Source organism: Parambassis ranga, chromosome 12 (assembly GCF_900634625.1).
Source record: "Parambassis ranga chromosome 12, fParRan2.1, whole genome shotgun sequence".
Taxonomy (NCBI): Eukaryota; Metazoa; Chordata; class Actinopteri; family Ambassidae; genus Parambassis; species Parambassis ranga.
The window spans coordinates 6,048,150-6,074,357 of NC_041032.1; the positions used below are offsets into that span (position 1 = coordinate 6,048,150).

Sequence of the window (26,208 nt, forward strand, 5' to 3'; positions counted from 1 at the left end):
TGCCAGGACTTTGTTCAGTGAAAGAGTCTCTAACTTCCTTGAATCTGTTTTTCCAGGCAGACTGCGTGATCAAATAACCTTCCCACCGTGCCTTTTCTTACTTTACTTCAAGGTCATTGTCTTGGATTGTTCTGGATTGAATTGCATTGTCTCCGAAATCATCTCCAGAAGGGGACGGCAATGTTGACCTAAACAATTTTGAAGCACCTAAACTGTATTAGAGACTTTTTTTCTCCTCTGTAAACATCTCAGAGAGCTACAGGGGAAAACAATCTGAAACGTTTTTAGGTATTTCAGTTGCAAATAATGCTTAAATGATGTTTCTTTGTGTTTCCAGACACCAGTTACAGGAGCTGTGCTGCTTCTCCTACATGTAATACAGGTCCCACTTGCTAATCAGAGGAATATGTGAAGCGGTGATGTGGTACAGTGGGGAAAAAAAGTATTTAGTCAGCCACCAATTGTGCAAGTTCTCCTATTTAAAAAGATGAGAGAGCCCTGTAATTTTCATCACAGGTATACCTCAACTATGAGAGACAAAATGAGAAACAAAAATCCAGAAAATCACATTGTAGGATTTTTAAAGAATTTATTTGCAAATTATGGTGGAAAATAAGTATTTGGTCAATAACAAAATGTCATCTCAATACTTTGTTATATACCCTTTGTTGGCAATGACAGAGGTCAAACGTTTTCTGTAAGTCTTCACAAGGTTTTCACACACTTTTGCTGGTATTTTGGCCCATTCCTCCATGCAGATCTCCTCTAGAGCAGTAATGTTTTGGGGCTGACGCTGGGTAACACGGACTTTCAACTCCCTCCAAAGATTTTCTATGGGGTTGAGATCTGGAGACTGGCTAGGCCACTCCAGGACCTTGCAATGCTTCTTACGAAGCCACTCCTTTGTTGCCCGGGCGGTGTGTTTGGGATCATTGTCATGTTGAAAGACCCAGCCACGTTTCATCTTCAATGCCCTTGCTGATGGAAGGAGGTTTTCACTCAAAATCTCACGATACATGGCCCCATTCATTCTTTCATTTACACGGATCAGTCGTCCAGGTCCCTTTGCAGAAAAACAGCCCCAAAGCATGATGTTTCCACCCCCATGCTTCACAGTAGGTATGGTGTTCTTCGGATGCAACTCAGCATTCTTTCTCCTCCAAACACGACAAGTTGAGTTTTTACCAAAAAGTTCTATTTTGGTTTCATCTGACCATATGACATTCTCCCAATCCTCTTCTGGATCATCCAAATGCTCTCTAGCAAACTTCAAACGGGCCTGGATATGTACTGGTTTAAGCAGGGGGACACGTCTGGCACTGCAGGATTTGAGTCCCTGGCGGCGCAGTGTGTTACTGATGGTAGCTTTTGTTACTTTGGTCCCAGCTCTCCGGAGGTCATTCACTAGGTCCCCCCGTGTGGTTCTGGGATTTTTGCTCACAGTTCTGGTGATCATTTTGACCCCACGGGGTGAGATCTTGCGTGGAGCCCCAGATCGAGGGAGATTATCAGTGGTCTTGTATGTCTTCCATTTTCTAATAATTGCTCCCACAGTTGATTTCTTCACACCAAGCTGCTTACCTATTGCAGATTCAGTCTTCCCAGCCTGGTGCAGGTCTACAATTTTGTTTCTGGTGTCCTTTGACAGCTCTTTGGTCTTGGCCATAGTGGAGTTTGGAGTGTGACTGTTTGAGGTTGTGGACAGGTGTCTTTTATACTGATAAAGACTCCAAACAGATGCCATTAATACAGGTAACGAGTGGAGGACAGAGGAGCCTCTTAAAGAAAAAGTTACAGGTCTGTGAGAGCCAGAAATCTTGCTTGTTTGTAGGTGACCAAATACTTCTTTTACTGAGGAATTTACCAATTAATTCATTAAAAATCCTACAATGTGATTTTCTACATTTTCTTTTCTTATTTTGTCTCTCATAGTTCAGGTATACATATGATGAAAATTACAGGCCTCTCTCATCTTTTTAAGTGGGAGAACTTGCACAATTGGTGGCTGACTAAATACTTTTTTTCCCCACTGTATATAAATGATGTGGTAAAGGCAAACTTTAAGAGATGGTAATTTGTGGCGATGAGGAGGTAGTGGTGGGCGTTGTATCCACATGATGCTTCACCATTATGAACGGATGGATTTTTCCAGGTTTAAAATGGCAGAAAATGTCATCCCAAACTCAGACGCTCACATGTAATAATCTAAGCCTGTCTCTAGACTCATTGTCTGCTCTGACAGCCAAAGCAGTCGTGTGAGATATGACTAAGCCTGTGGGCTGTGTCGTGATTCATTCACATTATATTTTTGTTTAAATTCCTAAAACTGCACCACAATCCTTCCACCTACAATAAAAGTCTATTAATACACTAATCTGCCCGTTGATTGGTAGCAGCATGTTAACAGTGATGCAGCCTCATAGAGGACTGTTCGTATTAGATCGATATATACTGAACAATACACGATTTAGTGCAAAGAAATAAGGGCTGAGGGGATTTCTAAAATCCAGAATGAGCAAATTTATATTTGCATTATTACTGAATATAAAATGTGCAATGATTATCAGGTTGTGTTAAAGAAGGAGGACAGAAGCAAAGATTCAGCATGTAGCTTTGATTTGTTTGTTGAAGCTGTACAAATCCATCCTGCAGGACGGCGCTTAAATTCAGAGGCAGTGAATGAAAAAACAAAAAAAACTGACGGCAACACAACAGCCAACACCCTGTCCACAATTCTTTGACAAGTCTTTTTTAGGAAAAGAATAATGAATTTCTTTTCACTCTCCAGAGCCTTCTGTTTTTGCTCACTGAAGCACAGACACGTCCTCCTGGCTGTTTCTCTGCCCGTCACCGTCGTCCTCTCTGACCCGACATTTCTCTCAGTCTCCACTTTAAGTTCCATCCTTCTCCTCCCTGTATACAGTATGAGACTGTCAGGCCTTTGTGGAGTTACGTACGGACATTTGGCTGAGTAGCTTCCGTCTGTCTACTGGCCAGTCTTCTTCTCCTTCTGGAAACTGAAGCTTGTCCGGCGGCTCAGCTTCCGTTGTTTCTGGGCAAAGTAATCAGCCCGAGAGGTGCTGGCCCGGGACTCCAGGATGTAGTTTACCTGAAAATAAACAGGACAAATGCTTTTATAACATGCAAACACATAATGTTTAGCATTTTTCCAAGTGCCCACTTACAAAAACTGGATATTTTTATATCTAGAAACCATTTAAAAAAAATGCCTTACATTGTGTAATTTTACTGTACATAATACTGTTGTTTTACAGTGTAATATATGCACATTCAAAAAAAGAAAAACAATGAAGTAGTAGGATATTCAAATTGCACTTTTTAAACTTTTGTAGATACTGGACTTATTCTGTGTCTATCTGTTGCCATGCATGCTTTCTCATAGCCAGCAGATGTCACTGCATGACTGCGTGTGAAAAAAGTGGGAAACACTTAGAAGCTAGCATGAGCAGCAAGAGTTATCAGCCAGAACTCACCTTTAACACTATTTCATTGACAGTAGCAGCATCAGACTCAAAGTAGAGAGGCTTGTAGTCATGGTTGCTGAGATAAGTGAGCTTAAATATTGCATGACCTGTAAGACAAATCACATAAAACAGGTTAAGGAAGACAAAAATGGATCCAGCAGAAATGTAACACATGTCTCTATGTGTGACCTGAGAGGTAAACCCGGAAAGGATCCAAAAAGAGCGTGATACAAACGTCAACAACCCAAAAAGAAAAGTAATCTGATTCTTCATGGGACACACATGTGTTAATAAGATTAAATATGAATGTCAGAATGATTGACGGGCTGATTCTACTGATCAGTGTGTGAAAGACCGGCATCTCAGTTAATGCAAAAATATCTACATGACAAAAAAAGGCAAAGTGAACATCCACACTGTGTGACTGCATTCACACCGTCATTGCTTCTGACAGCTCTGACATGATGAAATGTAATCCAATTAACTAAGACAAAGTCTGTTAAATAAACAGAATATGTGATTATAGATGCAAATATTGTTACTAAAGATGTCCACAGCTGACAACAAGGTAACATCAAAAATAAACCAGATTAAACTCTGTATGTGACCTGCTGACCACTTGTTGTGAAATCCATCAATGTCATTGGTTTGTGTACATTTCTCAGCTGCAGCTGGATGTGTGTGAGCATAAATGAAGGAGGAGGATAGGCTGTGTCAGAGAGGTGTGAGCGTTTCTGTTGTGCACTCACTGGGGCTTCTCTCCTCTACGAGGTCACAGGCACAGAGGTGGTCCGAGTCGATAGAGATGGGTTTCTGCCGAATCCAGAACTTCGTACTGGCTTTCTGATTGGTGACCGGATCAATCTCCACTTTTTCTCCTGAAATGCCTGAACAGACAGTTGTATGTTGAATGTTGTACTCAGGAGGAAAACCAAATGTCATGCACACTATAAGCACTCATTGTAACTTTATTAATAATTGATCATGGATGTACACTCACAGGAAGTGTAGAGCCAACAATGAAATGTTTCTCAGCTGTCAATCACATGTCACAATATGATGAAGAGTGAGACAAGGCTGAGCTTGGAGTCAATCAAACACAAACCTGGACACTACTGAGCATCTAAGTATACAGATTCTACTGTAGACCCCCCACTAACCATGGACAGCCTGCCACATTATTTACCTAGCTGTACATCTGTAGTGAAACGCAGTTTGTGGATCATGCTGATCTTGAAGGACTTATAGTGGTGACTGCTCAACATGTCTTGGACTGTGGTGATGTCAATAGGAGGGTCTTCCTCAGAGCTCTCCTCACCTCTGGAGCCTGCAGACACAAGGAAAAACAATAAATAACACTTTACAATATTTACAAGGTGTATGAAATTCTGGCATGTGACAAAAAGGCCAGGGACACTTCAGCACTGCAGCGTCATGAAGTGTATAATGGAATCATACATGAACCTGACAGCTGATGGTAATCATGAACGTGATGCTACAGACTGACACACTGTGACCTTATATACGACCTACTGGGATTACTTACTGTTTTCTCTGACCAGGCAGAACTCCAGCGTGCTCTGGCTCTCCAGAGTTGAGTCCAGCTCCACCGCGACATTTGGCTCCGTCTGCTTCTCCAGGCGATACATGGGCCCTGTTGGAGAACAATGGAGTCCATAATGAGGGAGAGTTTTGATTAGTTAAGTCTTATTGATTAAATTCACAAAGCTACTCAATGGTACTGTGTTGGAAAAGAATCTGAATATCTGGAGAGTACAGTCTATGTCTTACAAACTTTCATATTCCACTCCTATGGTCGCCTATAAATGCACTGCTATCATTCAAGAATAACAAATGTCACCATGGTCACTGCATCTCTACTCTGCCTCCCAAAGTTCTTTTGGCAGACCAACAAAAGCTTGAGTTCTGTGTTTCTGCCTCCCTCTGTCCATGATTAGATTTCCACTGTGTTCCTGTAATGTGGATTCTGTTCTATGTGACCTCTCCATGTCAGATACATCAAGATACAATTACCTGCCCTCAATAATAAAATACAAACATAACAATACATAAAATGGACTGCCTGAGGAGTAGGTCAAAGCAGTGACCATCACTTTTTAATCAGAGGAATGATTTACTGTTGTTGACTGTTATGGACAGTAGATAAAGAGAAGCTGGTGCAGCTTCAGGAAATCTGTAAGTAGAAGAACTTGCCTCACTGATTCAATAAGGATGTCTGAGATTAAACTTAAAAATGGAGGTCAAACCATGCTTACTGCAGTTTTTAAGGTCGCCTATAAGTGGACACACTGTGGTCAAAGAAGACTGAGCTCGGTATGAACCTTTTGCTTCCATCCCTTTCATCACCAGGGGTGAAAATAAACAACACAATGAAAGTAACAAGTGAAGGCAGGCCACAGCTTTAAGGTAAAAATTACCCTTTAATGAATTTTTAAAACACTTTTTTAAATGTCAGCCAGATAGAAGCATTAGAAGAACATGCCTCTAGGCCACCAGGAGAACAGAGGTAAAATGATAAATAAGGAAAAGCAAGGGCAGAAGGATATAGAACATCACAAACTCTTTAACTCATAAACATAAAAGCGGTGATAACAAAACTAAAGGTGAATTAGGATCCACCATTTGAAGTTACAAATACCCTTGCAGGGCTTGTAGAAAGCAGCCATTAGTTATTCACGCTGCTTTGTACTGTTACATCATCATCTACTGGGACTTTAAGTCAATGTTTTCTAAATAGACACATTTTCCTAGGTCTACAGTGCATATTCCACATAGCTGGAATTTGGGAAAGCTTAAACAGAGAATATACAGTACAAACATCCCTAAGCTCTGGCAGCTCATCAGCAGTTCAGACACAGCCCACCATCTGAGGTGCAGCCATCACCACCTACCAAAATGTCACCACAGTTTGCCTGATAACGTGCACATGCACCATTCAATAGTGCCTTATCTGCTGGCACAGGCTACATGGTTTTATATTCTACTGAGCCCTCCAGCACATCATATTTCACAGCCTCTTTCAGTCAGCTGTGTCGGCTTCTTCCACCCAGGCTCCTGCCAGGACCTGACTTTAAATTAGCTCGATGTCTTCAGAGCAGTGTTTTGAAAACTTGTGCATTTTGTATTTGTATTTTTTAGGTCCTTAATTTGACATCAGATTAAAAACTAAACATTAAAACATCTAAACATTAAAGGGCAGAAAAGCTACCATTACACACGTATTCCAGAGTCCAAAGAGTAAGTCAGCTCAATATAAGGAATAAGCTGCAAGCTTTTTACAAATACACGCACGAGAGATCAGATACCCTCCTGGAATAATAAACTGGCAGTAGAAGAAGACAGATGCCGTGAACAATAAAAAAACAAGGACTTTTCACAGATACATCCTCCAAAGCCCTGGAGGTTAACTGCTATGACAGTGCTTCACTCAACAGAAGGCAGTGATGAAGAGGAAGAAGAGGAGCATTTACCCACAACCTTTTTTTTTTACTACACAAAAAAATGGATTTAAAACAAAATCTGCAAGATTTTCTGTAGATTGGACATGATCCTCCCAGGTGATCAATACCACATCCACAGCAACGCTCAGTTCTGCATAGCAACAGCTGGGTTTAGTGGAAAGTATTATTTATTCATTAAGTGATCAATGCATCTAAATGTATAATATACAACAGCCCTCCCCTGACTGTATGTGAGGAGGCGCCTGTGCACGCAGAGCGCCGGAGGGCTGGGTGGGTGAGGTTAGAGCCTGGGCCACCAGACAGATAAGAGAGGACATCACAGTGTTCTGATCTTTCAGTGGATACTAAGTCATTACCTGAGCCTTTCTGCGAGCCTTTCCTCTTCTTGAGAGCTTTCTGAAGAATTTCCTTCATGGTAACTTTCAGACTGTCCACGGGGATTAGAGAGAAGCCATGAGCAGCATTTCTGAAATAGACAAAGATGGTGAAGGTTAATTAGGCTGCAAACATTCAGAAAACCTGACGGAATACACCAGTCAGCCTCAGGATTTACAGCACTGAACTGTTTGTGCTGGTACACACATGTAATATATGCCTACACTAAAGTGATGCACATGCATAAGGTGTAATAAAATTGTAATCAAATGGTGAAGAAGTCCTAACATGTCATGTTGATGTTGGAATGTTTGAGTTGTCCTGTTAGGAGATTTGATGGATGTTATTCATTTAGTACGTACATTCTGACAAACAGTGACTGTCTGGAAGCGAGCCCAGGTGATGAGTATTTCTCCACCAAGGCCAGAGTGCTGAAACCAAACTTGTGGATTGGCTCATTGGAGTCTAGCGGAGGGAAGTCAGTGTCCACCTCCCCGTCATCCTCAGCAATGTGGAGACAGTAGGCGTTCACATTCTCACTGTGGACAGATGCAGAGAGGCAGAATTAGAGTGTATTACACGGAAACAGATATTCTACAAAGATGCTGATGTGTGTTTAAATTTACTTGAGTTTTGGTTCTCGTCCCTCACTCGTGTACTGCCAGCAGATGAGCCCGATGAGGTCGTGGACACGGGCGTTGGCGATGGTCACCACTGTCATTGGATGCACTTTCTCCTGAGCCATCTGCATTGAGAGGTAGACGTCGATCTTTTTTGTAGCCGTTGTGCCAATGTGGCCCTGAAAGGAAAGGAGAGTGCTTACATTATGCACATTATTCACATTTTCAGGACAATAGCATAAGCTACTTTAAACTCTAGCATTTATCCTAAATTGGAGTTAAAGTTAAAAGGGGTAAAAACTACCAAACATCTCACCTTGCCATCAAATTTGGAGTATTCATTGAAAGGGTTGTTGAGCTGCTGGGGACACTGCTCCAGCCGCAGTGAAAGGGTGGACTTTATACCTGTTGTTCGTGCCCTGTCTTTAAAGTCTCTTTTTTCAAACAGAGTCCCGAGATCCTCAGCTGGAAGTGAAAAAACAAAAAACAGCAGGCAAACATTAAATTCATCCTCATCTGCAGCCTGTATTGTTACAGAGAAAACACATCTTAAATCCTTAATGTGTTTAAAATGGTAAAGAACAGTACCTGACTGTGAGGACGATCTCTCTTTCCACTGAATGTTTTTACATTTGATTTGGTTCTGCCGTTCTTTTCTTAGTCTTTCAAGCCTTTGGGCTAAAAACAAAGAACACATTTTAAATTTCTGTCATATGAAAACAAGTCAAATTGCTAAAAACATAGTCAAAAGTTACAAAGATGAAGAGACACACATTGATTTTAGCAAATAACAAAGAAGCTGTGCTCGTCCATTATGAATACATCATTCACAAATTACATAAACAAAGGTAGAGTCAGGAATTACCACTTTACAGTCTAATCTATGAAAAAAAGAGATGGCATATATGAACAAACTACGATTAAGGAGTTGCAATATTCACCACAGTACAGTTATAGAAACTGCACTGACACCTATGTGACTGTATGCCTATGTACGGATACAAGGAGATCCTCTTTTATGTGACACATTGAGTGACATGACTCACCCTTTAAAGACAGTTACACCAAGAATGAGAAGAGCTCTCCATGAGTAGGTAACATGAAATAAAACTTGTGAACTATGTTTTCATCCCGCTCATCTTACCAGCAGCCCCAGGTTTCTCACGGCTATCTTGATGGAGTCCTGATGAGACAGCCACCACAGGTGAGTATTGTGAAGCCTCAGAGGATTGCAGCCCTCTACCCCACAACCCAGTACCATGACCATCACTCCACCAAACTTGCCACAAAACAGAAGGGAGCCAAAAGGAGACGTGCCATCTACCTTTGGACTCCCTCCATCACCAAAACCATGTTTATCTTACAAGATAAAAGCCTGATAGTAGCTTAGAATGGATTCACACTGTTTCACACAATTTCAACCAATCCCAGTTTACACACAGCTTACTCATTTGCTGATAGATTAGATGATTTGATGGTGATTCCAGTTACCCACGATCTCTGGCCATATTTACTGAGATTTTCTATTGTTAAACTACTTACAAAGCAGCCCCACTCATTTACCATAATCATTAATTATTTAGTTCTGTAGTGTCTCCTGTCAACTATACACACAAACAATCTGACTGTATAATGTCATACAAGAGCATTGATAGCCACTCATGTGATCACTCATCTCGTTTCAGTTACGTATATCCAAAAAACCCAAATCTAATCCCAAGCTTTCCATCTGTGTAGCAACATTTTTACTAGCACACAATTTATCTTGAGTTTACTAAACCACCGGTCCAGATTAGACACACAAACCCCCTCCCAACAATGGCAGAACAGGCTTTCTGGTAACCTCCAGAACAATGACAGGTGGAAAGTGTACCTGACAGAAAGCGTGCCCTGCAAAAAAACAGGCAGAGTCTGGAGATGGGTTTACCTGTGTTGGAGCGTCGCCGGATACCAAAGTCCCAGCTGGAGGTGATGTCCATAGATTGGGAGAGGTCACAGGCATGACTGTCTGTCACACTGCCACCACCCTCGCTCAGGGTGCCCGATCCCGCCGACCCACAGCTGCTGCCAGGCACCAGTGCAAGCTGGCACTTTTCCAGATCCACATCCTGGTCTATTAGTACCATCTCACACATTCCTGTGTCATCACTGGTCACATGAGACTGTCTGATGTGAGCCAGAATTATAGCTGGATTGTCCAAAAAAGCCATTTCACCTGCTTTGCAAAGAGCAGCTTATAGCTTTGGATGTTCTCTTTGTCTCGCCCTCTTGCCTGTAAGCCTTCTTAGTCTCCGTTTGAGAAAGCATTGGATGACCACAGGAAAGATGTCATCATTTCCATCTCCTTAACTATTCCTTTGGCTCCAGGGGAGAAAAGGTGCCAATACCTGTTAAGAATGAAAAAAAAATAATATCACACGGTGCAGGGTTAAACTGGGATCTGCTGGCATTTTCCATCCTACACTTTCTAGAAGGGCACAACTTCCTTGATCCAAGTTAAAATGAAGAGTGGTCCTTTAAAATACAATGCGTCAAATAGACAATATTACGCAGCATATTTATATAATAACAGCATACTTTTATGACAAAAACCATTCACATTCGTTTAATCTTTACACCAAGTAGTCTGCAAAAAATTATTTTAAATTTTTACCGGCGTGACTGCACACTTGTTTGGAGTAGCAAGCAAATGCCCTTTAACAACATGTGTAACCATCCACGGTGTTTACACTGAGAACACAAAGCTGTTGATAAGTTCAACATCTACATGAGAGCTATGAGCAAGGGCAAAACAACCCCCTCAGTCCCTTTCTACTGTGCTCCATTAGCTTGAATGAGAAACTTTAGCTACCATGCTAAATGCAAAACAGATAGACTACAGAACACACATTCATTTAAGGTTACCAAACATCATTTTGTTACAGTCTTATCTAATACTTCAAGTTGTGCGATGGCAAGATTTCATATTTAAATGGCATTTTCTACAAAGAGCTGCGACAGCTCATGCTGCTAATGATCCACTACAGTGTGTTGTAAAGTTTGCTTTGTCACTTGAGACAAACTGTATCATGTTGACAGTGGATGCTCAGTGACTCTAAATTAAAACAGCACATAGTAATGGCACTAATGCACAGTAATAGCTTGCTCTTTAATTACTTCACCTAACAAACTGATTAATGATTCCCGGAAGCTTGTTTGACGTTAGCTGATGTAGCTATTGTGCTTCACAGCTTAACCTTGCTAGCTGGCTAACTCTTGCACACTAGCTAAATCTGGATTAGCCTACCAAAAAGTTACTGCGATGAATGCAAACGGCACTTACCCTGTAAAAATAATAACTAAAACTGAGAGCAAGCTGCACTGGTTGGATCTATCAAGCTCTTAAGTTTAAGCCAACATCACACTGAGGCTTTCTTTAGTTAGCTAGCTGTAGTTAGCCGCTGCCATAGCATTTTTTAGATTACTTAGTTCATGACGACATCCCACCTTTAGAAGTTAAATCCGACGAGGGAAAGAAATGCCCACGATGCTTCATTTTATCCATTCATATTCCCAGTAGTGTCAGTAACTGCAGTCAAATTAAATAACGCTCTGTACCAAATCATAATAACACTGCAAGCCAATTCAATCTCCTGTGCTCAGCCTTACTGTGTAGCTAGTTCGCTTTCACTTCCGGTTCCACTGTTTTCACAATAAAAGACCACAACAATTATTTTTTGCAAAAAAGCAAAATTCTTTAATAGATATTACCTGCAACACTCATACAAATTACTGTTATATATTCAAATATATATATAGATATATACATAGATAAATAATTAATTTATATATTTTACAATTTATTGTACTCAAAGTCTTTGAAAAGGTTTGACCAAAAATTCTGAACTAAATATACTATAAGCATGGATTTTCATAAAAATTTGCAGAAAATAAGAATTTTCTCGGAACTCATAAAGATTTGGTTGTCTTTGTGTTTTTCTCCCATTTGTGCCATCAGTACTGATCATGTGTGCGGTGCTCACAGGAACAGATGGATTGTGTCTGTCTGTTGTGGTAATCTGGCTAAAGGAACTAAAAATGTTGTTTCCAGAAAATGCCGGATGTCCTGTGTTCTCACAGACTTAGACTTAGAGGCTTTTATTGTCATGGTCATAAAAACAAAAACAGTTTAACAGCTCTCTGACGGAGGGGAGGGAGCTGGTTAGAGCTTTCAAATGTCTTATGTTTCACTGGCCCACATACACGTCTGTTCTGATCCATCAGGAGAACAATCCAGTACAAATCCTGTTGGAATACAGATGATGATGTGTTCACTGTAAGACACTTAATGCAGGAAGGATGCTCAGAGCATCCACAGCCACCCCGCAGATTCAGTAGGACAGAGTATATGGGTGTTTATATTCTGTAGCCTGTCGGCAGCCGTGCTCCGGTCCTGGATGAAGCGCACAGCAGAGCAGCCTGAGCAGCCCTCACCAGCGGGGCATGAGGACAGAGCAGAGCAGCAGCCAGCAGCAGCCTCATCCTGTGCGCAAGTTGATAAGTGCAAATAAACGGAACACACCCCCAAGAATATTTTGGAGTTGGATTCAACCCCATTCTGCCATCTGCAGCCTGCAGCCCTTCTGCTTCTCACTTTGCTGGATTTAACTGCAAAATCTGATATTTTCCTTTTCTTTTCTTTTTTTTCTCGCCTCGCGTCGATTGTGCTGCGGCTGACATGGAGGATCCGGAGCGGATCATGCGGAGTCTGAGCGTGGTGAGTCTGAGCGGGCACTCGGTGCAGCAGGGAGCCGCCGGACTGCCGCTCTCACACATTCACGACGGAACCGACGACGAAGACGGGAGGAAGCAGGACATCGGGAGCATCCTGCATCAGATTATGACCATCACTGACCAGAGTCTGGACGAAGCGCAGGCAAAGTTCGTCCCGCTTTTCACACTCTGGACTGATCACACACAGAGGCAAACTTTTAAAACAGGTCCATGTGTATGAACAGACGATGACCTCATTTTAAGCTTTGTTCTTTCTATTCTCAGAGTTTATTCGGTTAAATTATTCTGTCGCGATGTTGTTAGGCTGCAAAATCTGCAGAGTAGAAGCTGCGCTGTGCGTAAAATCTTGCGTCTTACTTTTCATAGAATTGCTGGAGAGTTTAAACATTATATTTAGCACAGGCAAAACTTAGGCTTCCAGGACAAATGCCTTTACTGATAGATTACTAGGTTGTAAACAAAGCCTTATTCATAAATCCACCTCAAGCTCAGCAAACATTTTTGATGTAATCCCTTATTTTAAATTAATACTGGAGGACACTCAAGCAGATATGATCTTATATTCTTTTGTGACGACCTCACTGGCAAAATCTTCTCAAAACAGACCGTCTATGTTGATGTACACCTGCCTAACACACTCTCTGCACACTCTTGATTACACATAGGTTGCACTTCACAAGCAAGACATAATTATTGAAATGATTTGACATTACATAGCATTACATAGGCAACAAAACAATAAACGTACGTTTCCTGGTGTGTCTGTTAGGAAGCATGGTCTGAACTGTCACAGGATGAAGCCTGCACTCTTCACTGTACTCTGTGAAATCAAAGAGAAAACAGGTGAGTGATTTATAGTTTTTTTTCCCATTCATCAAAAGTAGTGTGCATCTCACAGTGTTGATTCCTACATGTTGAAGTTATTACAATGTATAGAAGAAGTGTTTAGATAAAGACTGCCAGCACCATCACTCCAAATGAACAATCATGTAGTATTGTAAATGCTGATTGTGTAAATGAACTGACACCGTGTGACCAGTTCACAACATGTTTATCTTACTGTGTAATTTCAGTATGTTGAACCTATTGTGTAGCTGAGCCACATTTTCTGCGGTCCTGTGTGTTTACTGTGGCAGCAGCTGAGTGAGTGTGTGCTGTGAGGCTGTCAGACAGGAGAGGTGCATCATCATCTCCTGCCTCTCAGGTTAAGTAGCAGGAATCATCTGTGAAATGTTTGCCTGGTAACCGTGTAAATACACATAAAAAAAGATGCTCAAGGTGCACACACACACACACAGTCTGAAGTGTGAGCAAACGGGGTTGTGGATAAACCATACAGCAGCTGAGTGATTACATATTCACAGCGTTCAGACAGTGTGGGAAGTCGGTCTTCTGCGGTGAATACGAAACTCTCCTCACAGAGTCCATTTCTCATCTGTTTGCTTTGAACTCTGCTCTTTCATCATCCAGCGCACAGACGTTTTTAAAATACTGCTGACAGTGCAGAAATTCACATCTCACCTAACACGTGCAATTAACTGTATTTCATCTTCATCTGCATCTGACTAAATCAAATGTGAGCCCAGTCTGTAATGTGATTGGAAACATTTGAAAACATTACGTTGATTTAGCAGCCCTCTGAACACTGAGGTAAGCAGTTCTGTCTCAGAGAGTTAATGAGACAAATAAATCAGTCTGTGTGTTCATTACATAAAGTGTGTTCTCACAAAAAAGCAAATAAGATATGTTGTTTTCATCATATCAGGTGTAGCCACATATCATGACTGGTGCAGTGTAAGGGCTACATTATGGCTCACAGTATAGTAAACCTAATGTGAAATTTAAACAGTACCACATTTAGAAAGTTAAAGTTCTTGCTGGACTTGTTTGGAAGACCAGTAAAGAGTGCCTTGTAGTTCCCCCCTACAACACAACAGCATGGATGAGCGTTTCTGAAGGTTTATTGGACACACATTTTCACACAGAGTCAGCTGTGTTTGAAGTATGTGTGTTGCATCCAGTTGTTCACTTCCGAGGCAAAGACTTGAAAATATAACTGCATTACTGTAAACTTGGATATTTTCTCATGGACCGCTGTGGGTGTTGACCCACATTTGGGGTCAGCCTCAGGTGGCCGGATGAGGAACTGCATTTTTGGTCCTTATGTCTGGGCCCTGGGAGGCACGGCGGTGCACTCATGGCAAGAAGGTTCCCAGTTCGATTCTGACTGGGGCCTTTCTGTGTGGAGTTTGCATGTTCTCCGCGCTTCCTCCTACATTCTATAGACACGCTTGTTAGGTCAATTGGTCACTCTAAATTGCCCCTGAGTGTGAATGGTTGTTTGTCTGTGTATGTTGCCCTGTGATGGACTGGTGGACCGGTACCCCACCTCTCACCTGTAGATAGCTGGGATAGGCTCCAGCCCTGTGACCCTGCACTGCGGATTCACATGATGGATGAATGTCCCCATAGGTCAACACTACACTAGGTTGGAGTGAACCTGCTTCCCCTGAACAGTCTTTGCTACAACAACTACTCTCTGACAATAAAAGGCAGCTGCCTATGTCTCACAATAAAGACACAAGCACTTTTTTGATGCAGAAATAGAAACATCAGTGAGAGGCGTAGAGGATTGTGGGTAGACAGGCAATCAGCTGAGACAGAATGAAACCACAACGCCTCCACTTCATCAAGGCGACAGAACAAAAGACAGGGCAGAGATGAAGAGTGCTTCTTTTCATCTCTACTGGCCAAAATGACTGAAGTGTTGAAAGGAGTCTGTCAGTGTCTCCCACCCACCAGATCTGAGCTCCAGTGCACTTTGGAGTACCTCATGCCAAGGTGCATGTCATCTTTTTGCTTTGCACCTAGCTGGTTAGCACTGTGGCTCTCTCACGACTTGTTTCTCTATGATGACGTGTTGATCAGTATTTGAAAACAGCACTTAGACGGCCTCACACTTTACAAAAGCATGACTTTATGAGGGGTAAGAAACAGGAACAGAGTTTCTGATCTGCTGTCTCTCTCTTTCCTCTAGACATACATTCTATATACATTCATGAGCTTTAGGTCCAAAATATTTGAAACAGAGTCAGCACTCATTGAAGCCATGTGTACATACACACACAGTAAATGAAAACCTTTGACACAAACAGAACATAAGGTGACAGGGTGTGTGTACTTTTATTAGAGGCGCTGCTGTGCTGCACTGGGCTCTGCAGAGGACTGCAGTCGGTGTTTTTATCATCATTTTTTTTACCTTTGCAGAGTGTTTATACAAGTAAAAATAACTATTGCAAATGAACTAAGGTGTATGATCTAAATTCACTAGCTTAGAACACACTAAGTGACAGGTGCCTTGGTGATACAGTGTGCAGCCCTCCGTATTTATTGTACAAATGTCTGATGTCAACAGCTGATGAAGGGATAAAGTCAACATTTCTTCTGACACAAGGGTAGAGAGAAAGCGAGATAGAGAGAGGTGAGACATCAATCCTACATTTCCTTTCCTTTGTTCACATAACTGAAATAGAAAATCAAATGACCACGGTGCAGGTAATTGTTTTATCAATATTCCCCTGTACGTCCTTTGAAAGGTTCAGCATGGCCACACAGCAGGTAGACAGGCAAGGATGAAGGAAGAAGTTCCACTGCTAGCGACTCTTAACTATATGGTTATCGTCCTTCTCTTGTAACGTATTATGAAGTTGTTTGCAGCATTTAATCAAAAATGAACCACTCAAATCATCATTTATGAGAGGGGTTTCCTTTATTTCCATGCCTGATGAATTCACCTCATTATGCATTCTGTTAAATCATTTACCTTTAACAACAGTTGCTGATTTGTCTCATGGACTAATCCTCTATTTGCTGCCACATTTCATGTCTCATTTTCCCAAATGATGTCTTTATTTCCAATAGAGCCAAAATGATTGTTTACTTGCTAACTCATTTTAAGAGGAGCAAAATCTGCTGTAACCAATAATCACTGTGTCACAGTGCATTACACAGTGTGTCTGCACAACAATTATATGACTAATTTTCTCATGTAGGCATGAAAAACAAAAGCCTACACAGCACAGCATGGGAGCGTTAGAGGAATAAAACATGTCTGTGTGTTGGAATGAAATCCGTGATATATGCATTTAGGTAAGTTGTTTCTGCTTCAGTCGGCACCTCCGCCTCCCACGGTCTTTCATTCACTGTATAATTCCACACTTCTCCCTCTCGGCTCCGATGTCATTACAGCAGGGGCGAAGTCAGCATCAAGTGGTGCGCTGAACAGATTAAATTATACTTGGAAATGGGTGCTCCAGTGATTTAGAGGGTGGATAGCTTTGTATTATTATTCTTTTTCTACTGCACCAATAATAGGAGCTTTTGCCAAAAAAGGTGCTGTATGTCAATTATTGACTTCTTTTCTTCACACTGACTGCTTTAAACTTAACATAGCACAGTATACACCACATCTTCCTCTTATTACACTCTCTCTCTCTCTCACACACACACACACATAGGATCCTGCAGGCACTCCTCTTCATTGAGCTCCTTGCATGTGTGTGTAGGATTATATATGCTTATGTACTGACAGTGCTGGCAGTGAGTGAATACTAGCCTTTTATTAATAGCAGTCCCATTCTGCATTCATTACAGCAACTAAACATAATTCATATGTAGTAATACAGCTACTTTAGTGTGCTGCATAGAGGTTCCACAGCCAACCGCGCAGAGAACAGAAGAAATAGTGAATTGCTTGGGGAAATGCCACCTTAGCACTGTGTAACAACAATTCCTTATCCTGATAACAGCCCTAATGATGGCAGTGTCAGTTTGCAGGTTCAGCAGTTCTTCACTTTGCAGTATACATTTCCATTTAAGTATTAGGATATAGCATTACGGACATAAGTTGCTGTGTTTGTGCTTTTATTTCCAGCTTGCCATGCTATTGCTATTACAAACGTATATTATCATGTAGGTCATAGTTACTGTATACAGTATTAACACAGCAGTATGTGTCATTGGGGCTATCTGTCCTTAAAGTGGATTTGCCATTTTGGTAAAGGGGATGCATGTATTGGTGGGAGCCCTGTCGATAAATCTCTAGCAGACACTGCAGTTGGCTTGAGATCCTTGAACCCATGCACATACATGGTGTTTGAAGTTGTTGTTCATAGTCAGACTTATAGAATGGAATGCTGCAGGCTGCAGTGACAAAGCCCTCTCAGTACTTTCAGAGGCTCTGTAAATGTCCTGCAGACAGAGGAAGAGTGAAGATTGATTGTGTTTTGCACTACTGAAAGGCACTTACACACCTCTGTATTCTGCTCATTTTCTGCTGCCATGTGTGGAATAGTCCTGTCCATTTCAATGAGGCACTCAGGACACAGAGACAAACAGCTGCCCTTCCTGCACACAAGCAGCAATTTATTGAATGAGACAAGCCCTAGACCACCTGCTACACTCTGTGTGTGTGCGTGGTTGTTGAGTATTTGTAAAATAAGATGAGTTACATTTTTTTTCAGCGGTCTCTCGTGAACATTTCTTTTTTCAAAAACAGATGTTTATGTTCTTCGCTTTATATTTATTTTCTGTTTACTTTCTGCCATCTTTGCCATTCACATGGTCAATTCAAGACTCTGATTTCCTTCACTATGGACCCAGAGGTGCACAAATGGACACAATGTAAGCTGCCTCACTGATAATGTTGATGAAAGTTGGTTTAAAAAAACCTTCTTCCAATAAGATAACATGTCAGAGCCACATTAAAATATATTTTTAGCTTACCATGAGAGAAGTATCTCTCATATTGAGCCAGGCATCAAGCCCATTAGCTGTGAGTTCCACACTCACCTGGCCCTCTCCTTTTCCTCCTCTCTGCCCAGTCCTATGCAAACATCTGTCCTGAGTCTAGCAGCGGTTTGATGATGTGGTTCTTGTCATCTGATATCGTATACACTGAGATTCCCACAGTCTCTTGTGTGGAATACAGTAAGTCGAACGCACAGCTCTGATCAGCATCTGGAAGTGTGTCCAGTGCTGCGACTTGGTCCTGATGCTCATGGAGGACACATAATTGCACACGGCAGCCTGCAGGGTGACCTACTTTGCTACTGTTAACAGTGGAGAGGCTGTGAAGAGGTGGACAAGCCCCAATGACAAAATCAAACTTCCACCTCCTGTGAAGTGTCTCAAACAGCTAGCAGAAGGAGTGAAAGTGACAGCTGCACATCAGGGCTCCTTGTTACAGATAGCATACCTGACATGAGAATCCCAGCCCGGCTGGATCATCACAGCAGGGGCGCTCGGGCAAGTAGGAATAGTTAGGTTGGCTGTGAAAACAACAGAGGGTTTTTGTTGTTGTTGCTGCTGAATCACTATTTCTTTTATTTTAGTGATAGACTGTCAGTTGGTCTATTTATCTGTTGGGCTATCCATGGTCATGTCTCAGGCATTTTTTCAAATGATTGTCTCCACCAATCAGTTGTAGGTTCACAACAGTGTTTCTACTGACTCATAATACATAGAATTAGGTAGTAATGGAAGAATTTATTACAAGTTTTGCATGGCATACAGTGACTTTTGATAGAATTATATAATCCTTTTTAATTTAATTTATACAATTTATATGTGTCCATTTAGGATGACAGGAGATTCTTGATTCTTTTCTTGATAGTGATGCCACCATGCCACCTTCACATTATAGCCGAACAATTCTGGTGTCACAAAACACAAGAACAAGTAGTGCATGGTTGGATAGCATGAATCAGGAAGTGGCTGATAACAATGGGCAGCATACACTAGAAATGCAGCTTATGATTGCATTCATAGATCCGATGTAATATTATTATTGAAAATTGCATCATGATTGCAGAGTACAGTGCTGTATCTTCTGTCATTTGTGAAAATGGCCATCAGTGTTCCAGCTGGCTGTTCTGAGATGTGAGCAGGATGTGGGATCAGGTGTGAATGTTGTTTTGTTTCAGCTTGATGGGATTACAGATGGCAGAGTACTGCTCAGTGGATTTCTACTGATACAGTTGTTCATAAAGGGGGGCGGACAAACCCAGTGTAATGAGATGATTTCAAATGGTGCCGCTGATACAGCCTCTCTCGCTCTCTCTCTCTCTCTCACACACACACACACACACAGTTTGAGCTGCTGCAACCCTTTGTACAGAGAAGACAAACAGCACAGCTTATAATGCAATATTTCTGTTTGTTTCACCATCTTCCACTGTTTCTTTATCTGGTGTGAGTGTGAGTGGATGCTGAGTGCCAGTGACATTTACCTTGTTGTCATGTTTGTAAGCAAGAATTCATTTTCTATGATAATCACTATCGATTTACCTAAAATATTATCCTAAAACCCATCCACATTTCTACTCATGCCTCTTTGATCTTTGCATTTAGGACCTTCTCTGGAGTCCAGCTGTTATGCTATCTGTTGGAATCCCTCATGCAGCAGGTGAAGCAGTGTTTCTGTCTTTGTTTGTCAGGTCTGAGTATCCGTGGTGCGCAGGAAGAGGAGCCTTCAGACGCTCAGCTGATGAGACTGGACAACATGCTGCTGGCGGAGGGGGTGGCTGGACCAGAGAAGGGGGGTGGAGCGGCAGTGGCTGCAGCTGCAGCCGCTGCTGCAGGCAGTGTGACTGATAACTCCATCGAACAGTCCGACTACAGGGCCAAGCTGACACAGATCAGACAGATATATCACACAGAACTGGAGAAATATGAACAGGTGTGAATATTACTATGTCTCTATATCTCTGTATCGTGTAAATAATAAATATTCAGGCATTTTTCTAATTTCTGAATAAACCTATAGTCAAGTGATCGACACTTTGTGGTCTTTAGATTGATTTAATACTCATTTTAGTGACTATCTGATATATTATATGAATAATTCCTACATTTACTTCTCAAGCTTCACACTCTTATTCCCTTATGATGAAGCACTACAAAGAGAAAAAATGTTTTGTGTCTTTGTGACCTTTTTTTAGGCCTGCAATGAGTTCACCACACATGTAATGAACCTGCTGAGGGAGCAGTCACGGACTCGGCCCATCTCACCGAAAGAGATCGAATGCATGGTGAACATCATTCATCGTAAATTCAGCTCCATCCAAATGCAGCTGAAGCAGAGCACCTGTGAGGCTGTCATGATCCTGCGCTCCAGGTTCCTGGATGCTCGGTAAGAGAACGAAATGCATTCAGCGTGGAGCTGTTTATTTGGGCTTAGTTACAGGTTTACAGTGTATACACAGCTGTGGGGTTTTTTAGCATTTCATTTGTAGCATGTGCTTTATTCTCTTTCTTTGTTTTTTTTTTTGTTTTAGACGGAAAAGACGGAACTTCAGCAAACAGGCCACAGAAATCCTGAATGAATATTTTTACTCCCACCTGAGCAATCCATATCCCAGTGAGGAGGCCAAAGAGGAGCTGGCTAAAAAGTGCAGTATCACAGTTTCCCAGGTGTGTATGTTATGATGTAATTATCATTGTATTTTGTTCATGGTTCAAAGATGGAAGGACATGCCTAAACACTCTAAGGTATAAGACCCTGATGTATTTTCTGTGGACAGTGGATTATCAGGCTCTGAGAAGGCTGATAAGAGTAAAAAAACCCAAAGTGTGGAGGTGAAGATGGAGGTGTAACAAAAAGGAAATCATTGTCACGCCTTGTTTTGTATCTGATGTGTTGGGGTTGAGGGATGAAATGTTAGGTCTGCAGAGTCCAGTACTGTAAAAAGCACGTTCTTTTTTGCCCTCAGGGTGGGGGGAGCACCATCACAGTGTCACAGGTATGTCACACACTCTGCTCCTCCTCATCTGCTGTATTTTACCTTGTATCTTACTGAACTGTATAAAATGTGGTCTTTACCATATATGTATTTGTTTCTAAAAACTGAATATGAAGTGGTTTGTGTAAACATCTATGTCTCTTGGTGTAGGTACATAACAAAGTTCATGTGATGTGAAGAAGGACAAAACCAACTCAGGCAGCTGTAAATTATTTAGTGTTTATATGTGGCTTCTTCTGTGGAGAGGAGTAGCGAGGTTACAGTTGTGCGATCCTGCTAGTCTGCTATCCCCTCACCCCCCTGACTTTACAACTGCCTTAATTTATTTAGCCATTTAGCTCCATCCACACTCACTGGATGATTGTCAAAACCCCCATTTCTATGTGATTGTTCAAAGCCGTTACATGTCTTGTCACTGCTACACAAACTGTGCGTTTCCTCGATTGATTCAAAGCAAAGTGATACGTTTCTGAAAATGAATATTTAGTATTTTACAGCATTGTTCTACATTTCTATACTAATTAGCTATTATCTGTCAATTAGCTAAGACAAAATGGATGTTTTCTTTTAAAGACTGTGAAGGCAATTTCATTCAGGGTGAGACCTGTGTGGTAAATGCCACTGTATTCACATAAAGGCCACCAGCACTTTGTGCATGCAGGACACACACACACACTTACACATGCACAGTGGCCAGTGACCTTTAAGCTGTCGAATGTGGTTATTGTCTATCCTTGGTTGCTCTTTACAAGCCCAGGGTGTGTGACCTGGAATACTCCTCATTGCTGCTCCCCACTTCACACACATAAACCAATGAGTACACTGTTCACAAAGGTAAAATGTGGTGAAAGGACAGATGTGGATCCACAGCTTTCTTCTTTCCTTTTCTTTGTGACTTCCACTCCAGGTCTCCAACTGGTTTGGGAACAAGAGAATCCGATATAAGAAGAACATCGGAAAGTTCCAGGAGGAGGCCAACCTGTATGCTGCGAAGACAGCAGTGACGGCAACCCAGGCAGCAGCTGTGGTCCACAATGGCCAAGACCATTCACCTTCCACACCCAACTCAGGCAAGGGTTAAACCGAAAGCAGTGAAGGATCATGATATCATTGTGATTACAAGGATTTTGAAGAGGCACCATCTTTCTTTTATCAGGCTTTCAAATGAAAGATGAGGATTTCCAGCTGGAAGGTGCTGACAGCAAAAACACCCTGTTAACCAGCATGTTCATTGGTACTGTCCATTCACTTAAAGTGTCTCTAACCCCTGTACTCTCCTTAATTGTGTGTGTGTCTGGAAGAAAGAACCGATCAGAAAGGGATCCACTGTGTCAAAAGCAACAGTACTAACAGTGTATAGCAGAACATAGCATTTCAGAACTCAACATTTGTGTCTGATGAGTACAACACTGTCATTTTTGGGGTACTCCTGCATGCACAGATACACACAGTTATATTTATATCCTATTTATAACAGCGAGAGAATAATGCCTGTGACACAGCTGCCATCTCTCCATCTTACCTGTCTGCTTTCATTCCCCGGTCCTCTCTGTAGGTGGATACCACACACCATGCTATCAGTCAGACAGGATACAGTGATGCATGCCATCCTCTGTAAACACACTGCCTCAACGTGAGTACAAGTTACCATAGCTACAAATTTTCCGTGCTGCAAAGATGACATGGGTGATAATGGCAATGATTATTGTAACAAATGGAACTGGCAGCGGTTAGAGGAAAAACAGGTTTACAGTCACTGTATATATAGAAAGTTCCTCATTTATCTGCTGTATATAGCTGCGGGTTGCTGCTGCTAATAAATGCTGTTTTCCACTCTAACAAGCACTGCTGCTTTCAGCCTTATCGGTAATTGTCCTATAAATAAACCTGCATGCTGCGATTCAGCATTAAGAAAAAAATGTCATATGATCTGAGGCAAACAGACAGCATGGTGTCATTTTAGTTTTACTGAGTGCTCCGTCTTGCTCAGGGCAGAAGAGACAATGTGCCAGCCTCTACCAGCTTCAGAATCATTGTTGGGCTTTCTTTTCCTTCCAATTGCACTTCTTATGTAGGTCAAGGCTTGGACAGATGAGAAGAATGTGGATTTTCAAAGAGACAAACACAGCCTGCACACTGATGCACAAAGCTACAGCTGAGGATTTCTTTAGGAGCTGATAGAGACTAAAATCAGAGCTACTTTTCACAGGAGTTCTACCATCAGCTCACCCTGCTTTTGTTCTTTGTCTTTCTTTGTTTCTCTCTGCCAGGGAAAGGTGGTGGAGCCAGCCAGCACATATTGTGATACCTCAGACTGACCTCTTCAACCTCACTGCAGGATCATCACAAACCACATCTTCATCACCCCTCAAAGGTTCCATCAGCGTCCAGCTGGAGCAGTGGACGTGTTCAGTTGCAAAGGACTGAACCTGTCTGGATCGGAGGACGTTGTTGAAACCACGCTGGGTGAACACGCAGAGACACCAAGAGCTGTTTTGAATGTAGGATGAAGGACTGGGATGAGGAGTGAACTTCGATCCAAAGGAAGTAAAAACATGTTTGCTTCATTACCTCATTTTGTGTGATCAGGAATCGGGATCCATTTAGATCTTCTGGTGGACGTGTTTCGAGATCTAAAATTTGACATGATGCTTTTCAACAGCTCACGACTGATCAATTCATCTTTGTGTTTTTAATGTCATTGCATTAAAAAACACAGATATAGCTCTGTGCACTGTAATTTCAGAAAACACACGCAAGTAGTAGTAACATGATTTGTTTCTTTTTGTCTAGTCACATGTGTTTCTGATGTTACAGTGCTGTAAACTTATTTGGCCACTGCACTAATGATCATTCTCTCTCTTCTTTTGGCAATTAATTAATTTCATACAGATTAATTTTATAGGCCACTACAATAATTATCCGCCTTTAAACAAAGCCCGATCTAACAGTAGCACCGTTTGCTATGATTTGGATGTGTTATATTCTTTCATTCCTATGTGTAATACAGGTTTTATATGGACAGTGTCTGTGTCATGTTTCTGTTTCTGTGCTTTAACATCATGAGTGAACTGTTGTAAATACAGAGGAACATTTTGAATGTTGACGACTTTTTGTACTTCTTTAATATACGAACTAAAATATCTATTCAAACTGAAAACAGTTTTCTTTCCCCAGTTTGTTTTTATTCTGAGGTAAATATTTGTGACTGTATTAAAGTAAATATGTTGTCTTCATTTTCTAACCTATCATGCTGAGGGCTTTATATCCAGGCAGACCCCCCCCCCCCCCCATGTAAAACAGTATGTATTTTTAAATGTAAAATAAACTTTGGTTTAAATGTCTTGACTACATGTTATTATTTCTTAATTAAATCTCTTCAGAAAACTAAAGTTATTCAATCATTCTTATAGATTTCATAAGATGCAGCGGCTGCTGTGTAGTCTGGATAGTCTGTTTTATTCCAGAGGGAGCACATAGGAGAGCACAGCATTCGCTGGCTTGTGCTTGTTTTTTGGCAAGCACAGACCCCAGGCTTCCTCCTCCTCCTCCTCACATGTCAAGGCTCCATTCCTTTGTAGCGCCTGATGTCAGAGTCACCCCAGTCCCCGCAGCAAGCAGAGATCATGTATCTCATCATACAGGTTGTTTTTAGTATCTTTTTCCTCTCTTGTTGGGCTGAGAGCACACTTGGTGCAACATTCGCTCACTAGTCCATCTTGGGGGTTTAGGTATTTCTGGACTCAGATCATTACAAACAGTTCCTTAACAAATAAATCCAAGTAGATCTAACCCTATAGTATAAGGTAATATTATAGTTTATATTATACTGCATAAGGCTTATTCAGTATCAACATTGATGTGTTGCCAAAACCAAATGACAATATTGCTTAAATGATATATAGTACAACATCAAAATAAACCTTTGGAAGCTGGTTATTGGTTATCACACAGAATTACTTTAAAATATTTATTGTCAGTCTGATAGAATAGAATAGAAATATTGTCATTTTTGCTGCATAAATATGAGACTGTAAGCAAAAGCTTTCTAACAATCATTCTTTAGATGTCATATATCTTATATTTTCATAATGTAAAAATAGATGGCAATTGAATACTGTCCTCATATTCACTGATGTGGATGTTGAATGTTCCTTTCAGGCTGTGACCACGTTGTTGTCTCTGTGTCTCACACTATAGCTGAATGAATGTTTCTATGTGCCATCGTGCACTCCTCTACAGTAGCCCAGTTTAAAGTGTTGGAACATCTCCTAAGACCTAAAGGTGAAGATTTCTGAATTACCTCAATAGCCCTTATCTGCCTGTCAGACGTTGAAAAGGAGGCATAGACTGAACCTGACTGAAGCCAAAGTCACAGCCTTTCATCTTCTTCACGAGCTTAACAGCAGCTTCATGACACCCCTTTGATGCTCTTTTCTCCCTCTGACCGTTCCATTCTCCCTCCTCCACCCTCTGCCTCCCTGTCTTTGTCTCGCCTACTCTCCATTCTCTCAGGAGAAATCAGCCGGCCTTCACCCTCTCAAAGCTTCTTATCTACGAGATGTCACTTCTCAATTTGGCCTGGCTGAGCTATTTTCTAGTGGCATGTGTATTGATTTTTCTGTCAACAGTGGGAGTGGAGCAAACTCTTAAATAAAAAGGCGTGAGGCCT

The 26,208-nt window shown here is 41.5% G+C and overlaps 2 protein-coding genes across 3 annotated transcripts; one reads left to right on the forward strand and one right to left on the reverse strand.

Moving 5' to 3' along the window:
* Positions 1–2,594: 2,594 nt before the first annotated feature.
* On the reverse strand, positions 2,595–11,621 carry mapkap1 (MAPK associated protein 1). Of its 2 annotated transcripts, XM_028418663.1 has the most exons (12): positions 11,449–11,621; positions 9,890–10,349; positions 8,551–8,640; positions 8,279–8,427; positions 7,969–8,141; positions 7,705–7,881; positions 7,324–7,433; positions 5,032–5,139; positions 4,672–4,812; positions 4,235–4,372; positions 3,495–3,592; positions 2,595–3,109 (listed from the first exon to the last, which is right to left on the reverse strand). In XM_028418663.1, the coding sequence occupies exons 2-12, from the start codon at positions 10,170–10,172 to the stop codon at positions 2,987–2,989; spliced, it is 1,590 nt and encodes a 529-aa protein (XP_028274464.1). In that variant the 5' UTR covers positions 10,173–10,349; positions 11,449–11,621; the 3' UTR covers positions 2,595–2,986. The 2 variants fall into 2 exon arrangements, with proteins under 2 accessions (XP_028274464.1, XP_028274465.1); XM_028418664.1 differs by lacking the exons at positions 9,890–10,349; positions 11,449–11,621 and adding an exon at positions 9,107–9,853.
* Positions 11,622–12,676: 1,055 nt separating this feature from the next.
* Positions 12,677–24,471, forward strand: LOC114443669 (pre-B-cell leukemia transcription factor 1-like). The gene is made up of 10 exons (XM_028417911.1): positions 12,677–12,882; positions 13,505–13,578; positions 20,232–20,473; positions 20,736–20,926; positions 21,072–21,207; positions 21,507–21,536; positions 22,444–22,606; positions 22,693–22,770; positions 23,092–23,169; positions 23,807–24,471. The coding sequence occupies exons 1-9, from the start codon at positions 12,680–12,682 to the stop codon at positions 23,133–23,135; spliced, it is 1,161 nt and encodes a 386-aa protein (XP_028273712.1). The 5' UTR covers positions 12,677–12,679; the 3' UTR covers positions 23,136–23,169; positions 23,807–24,471.
* The last annotated feature ends 1,737 nt before the right edge of the window (positions 24,472–26,208 follow it).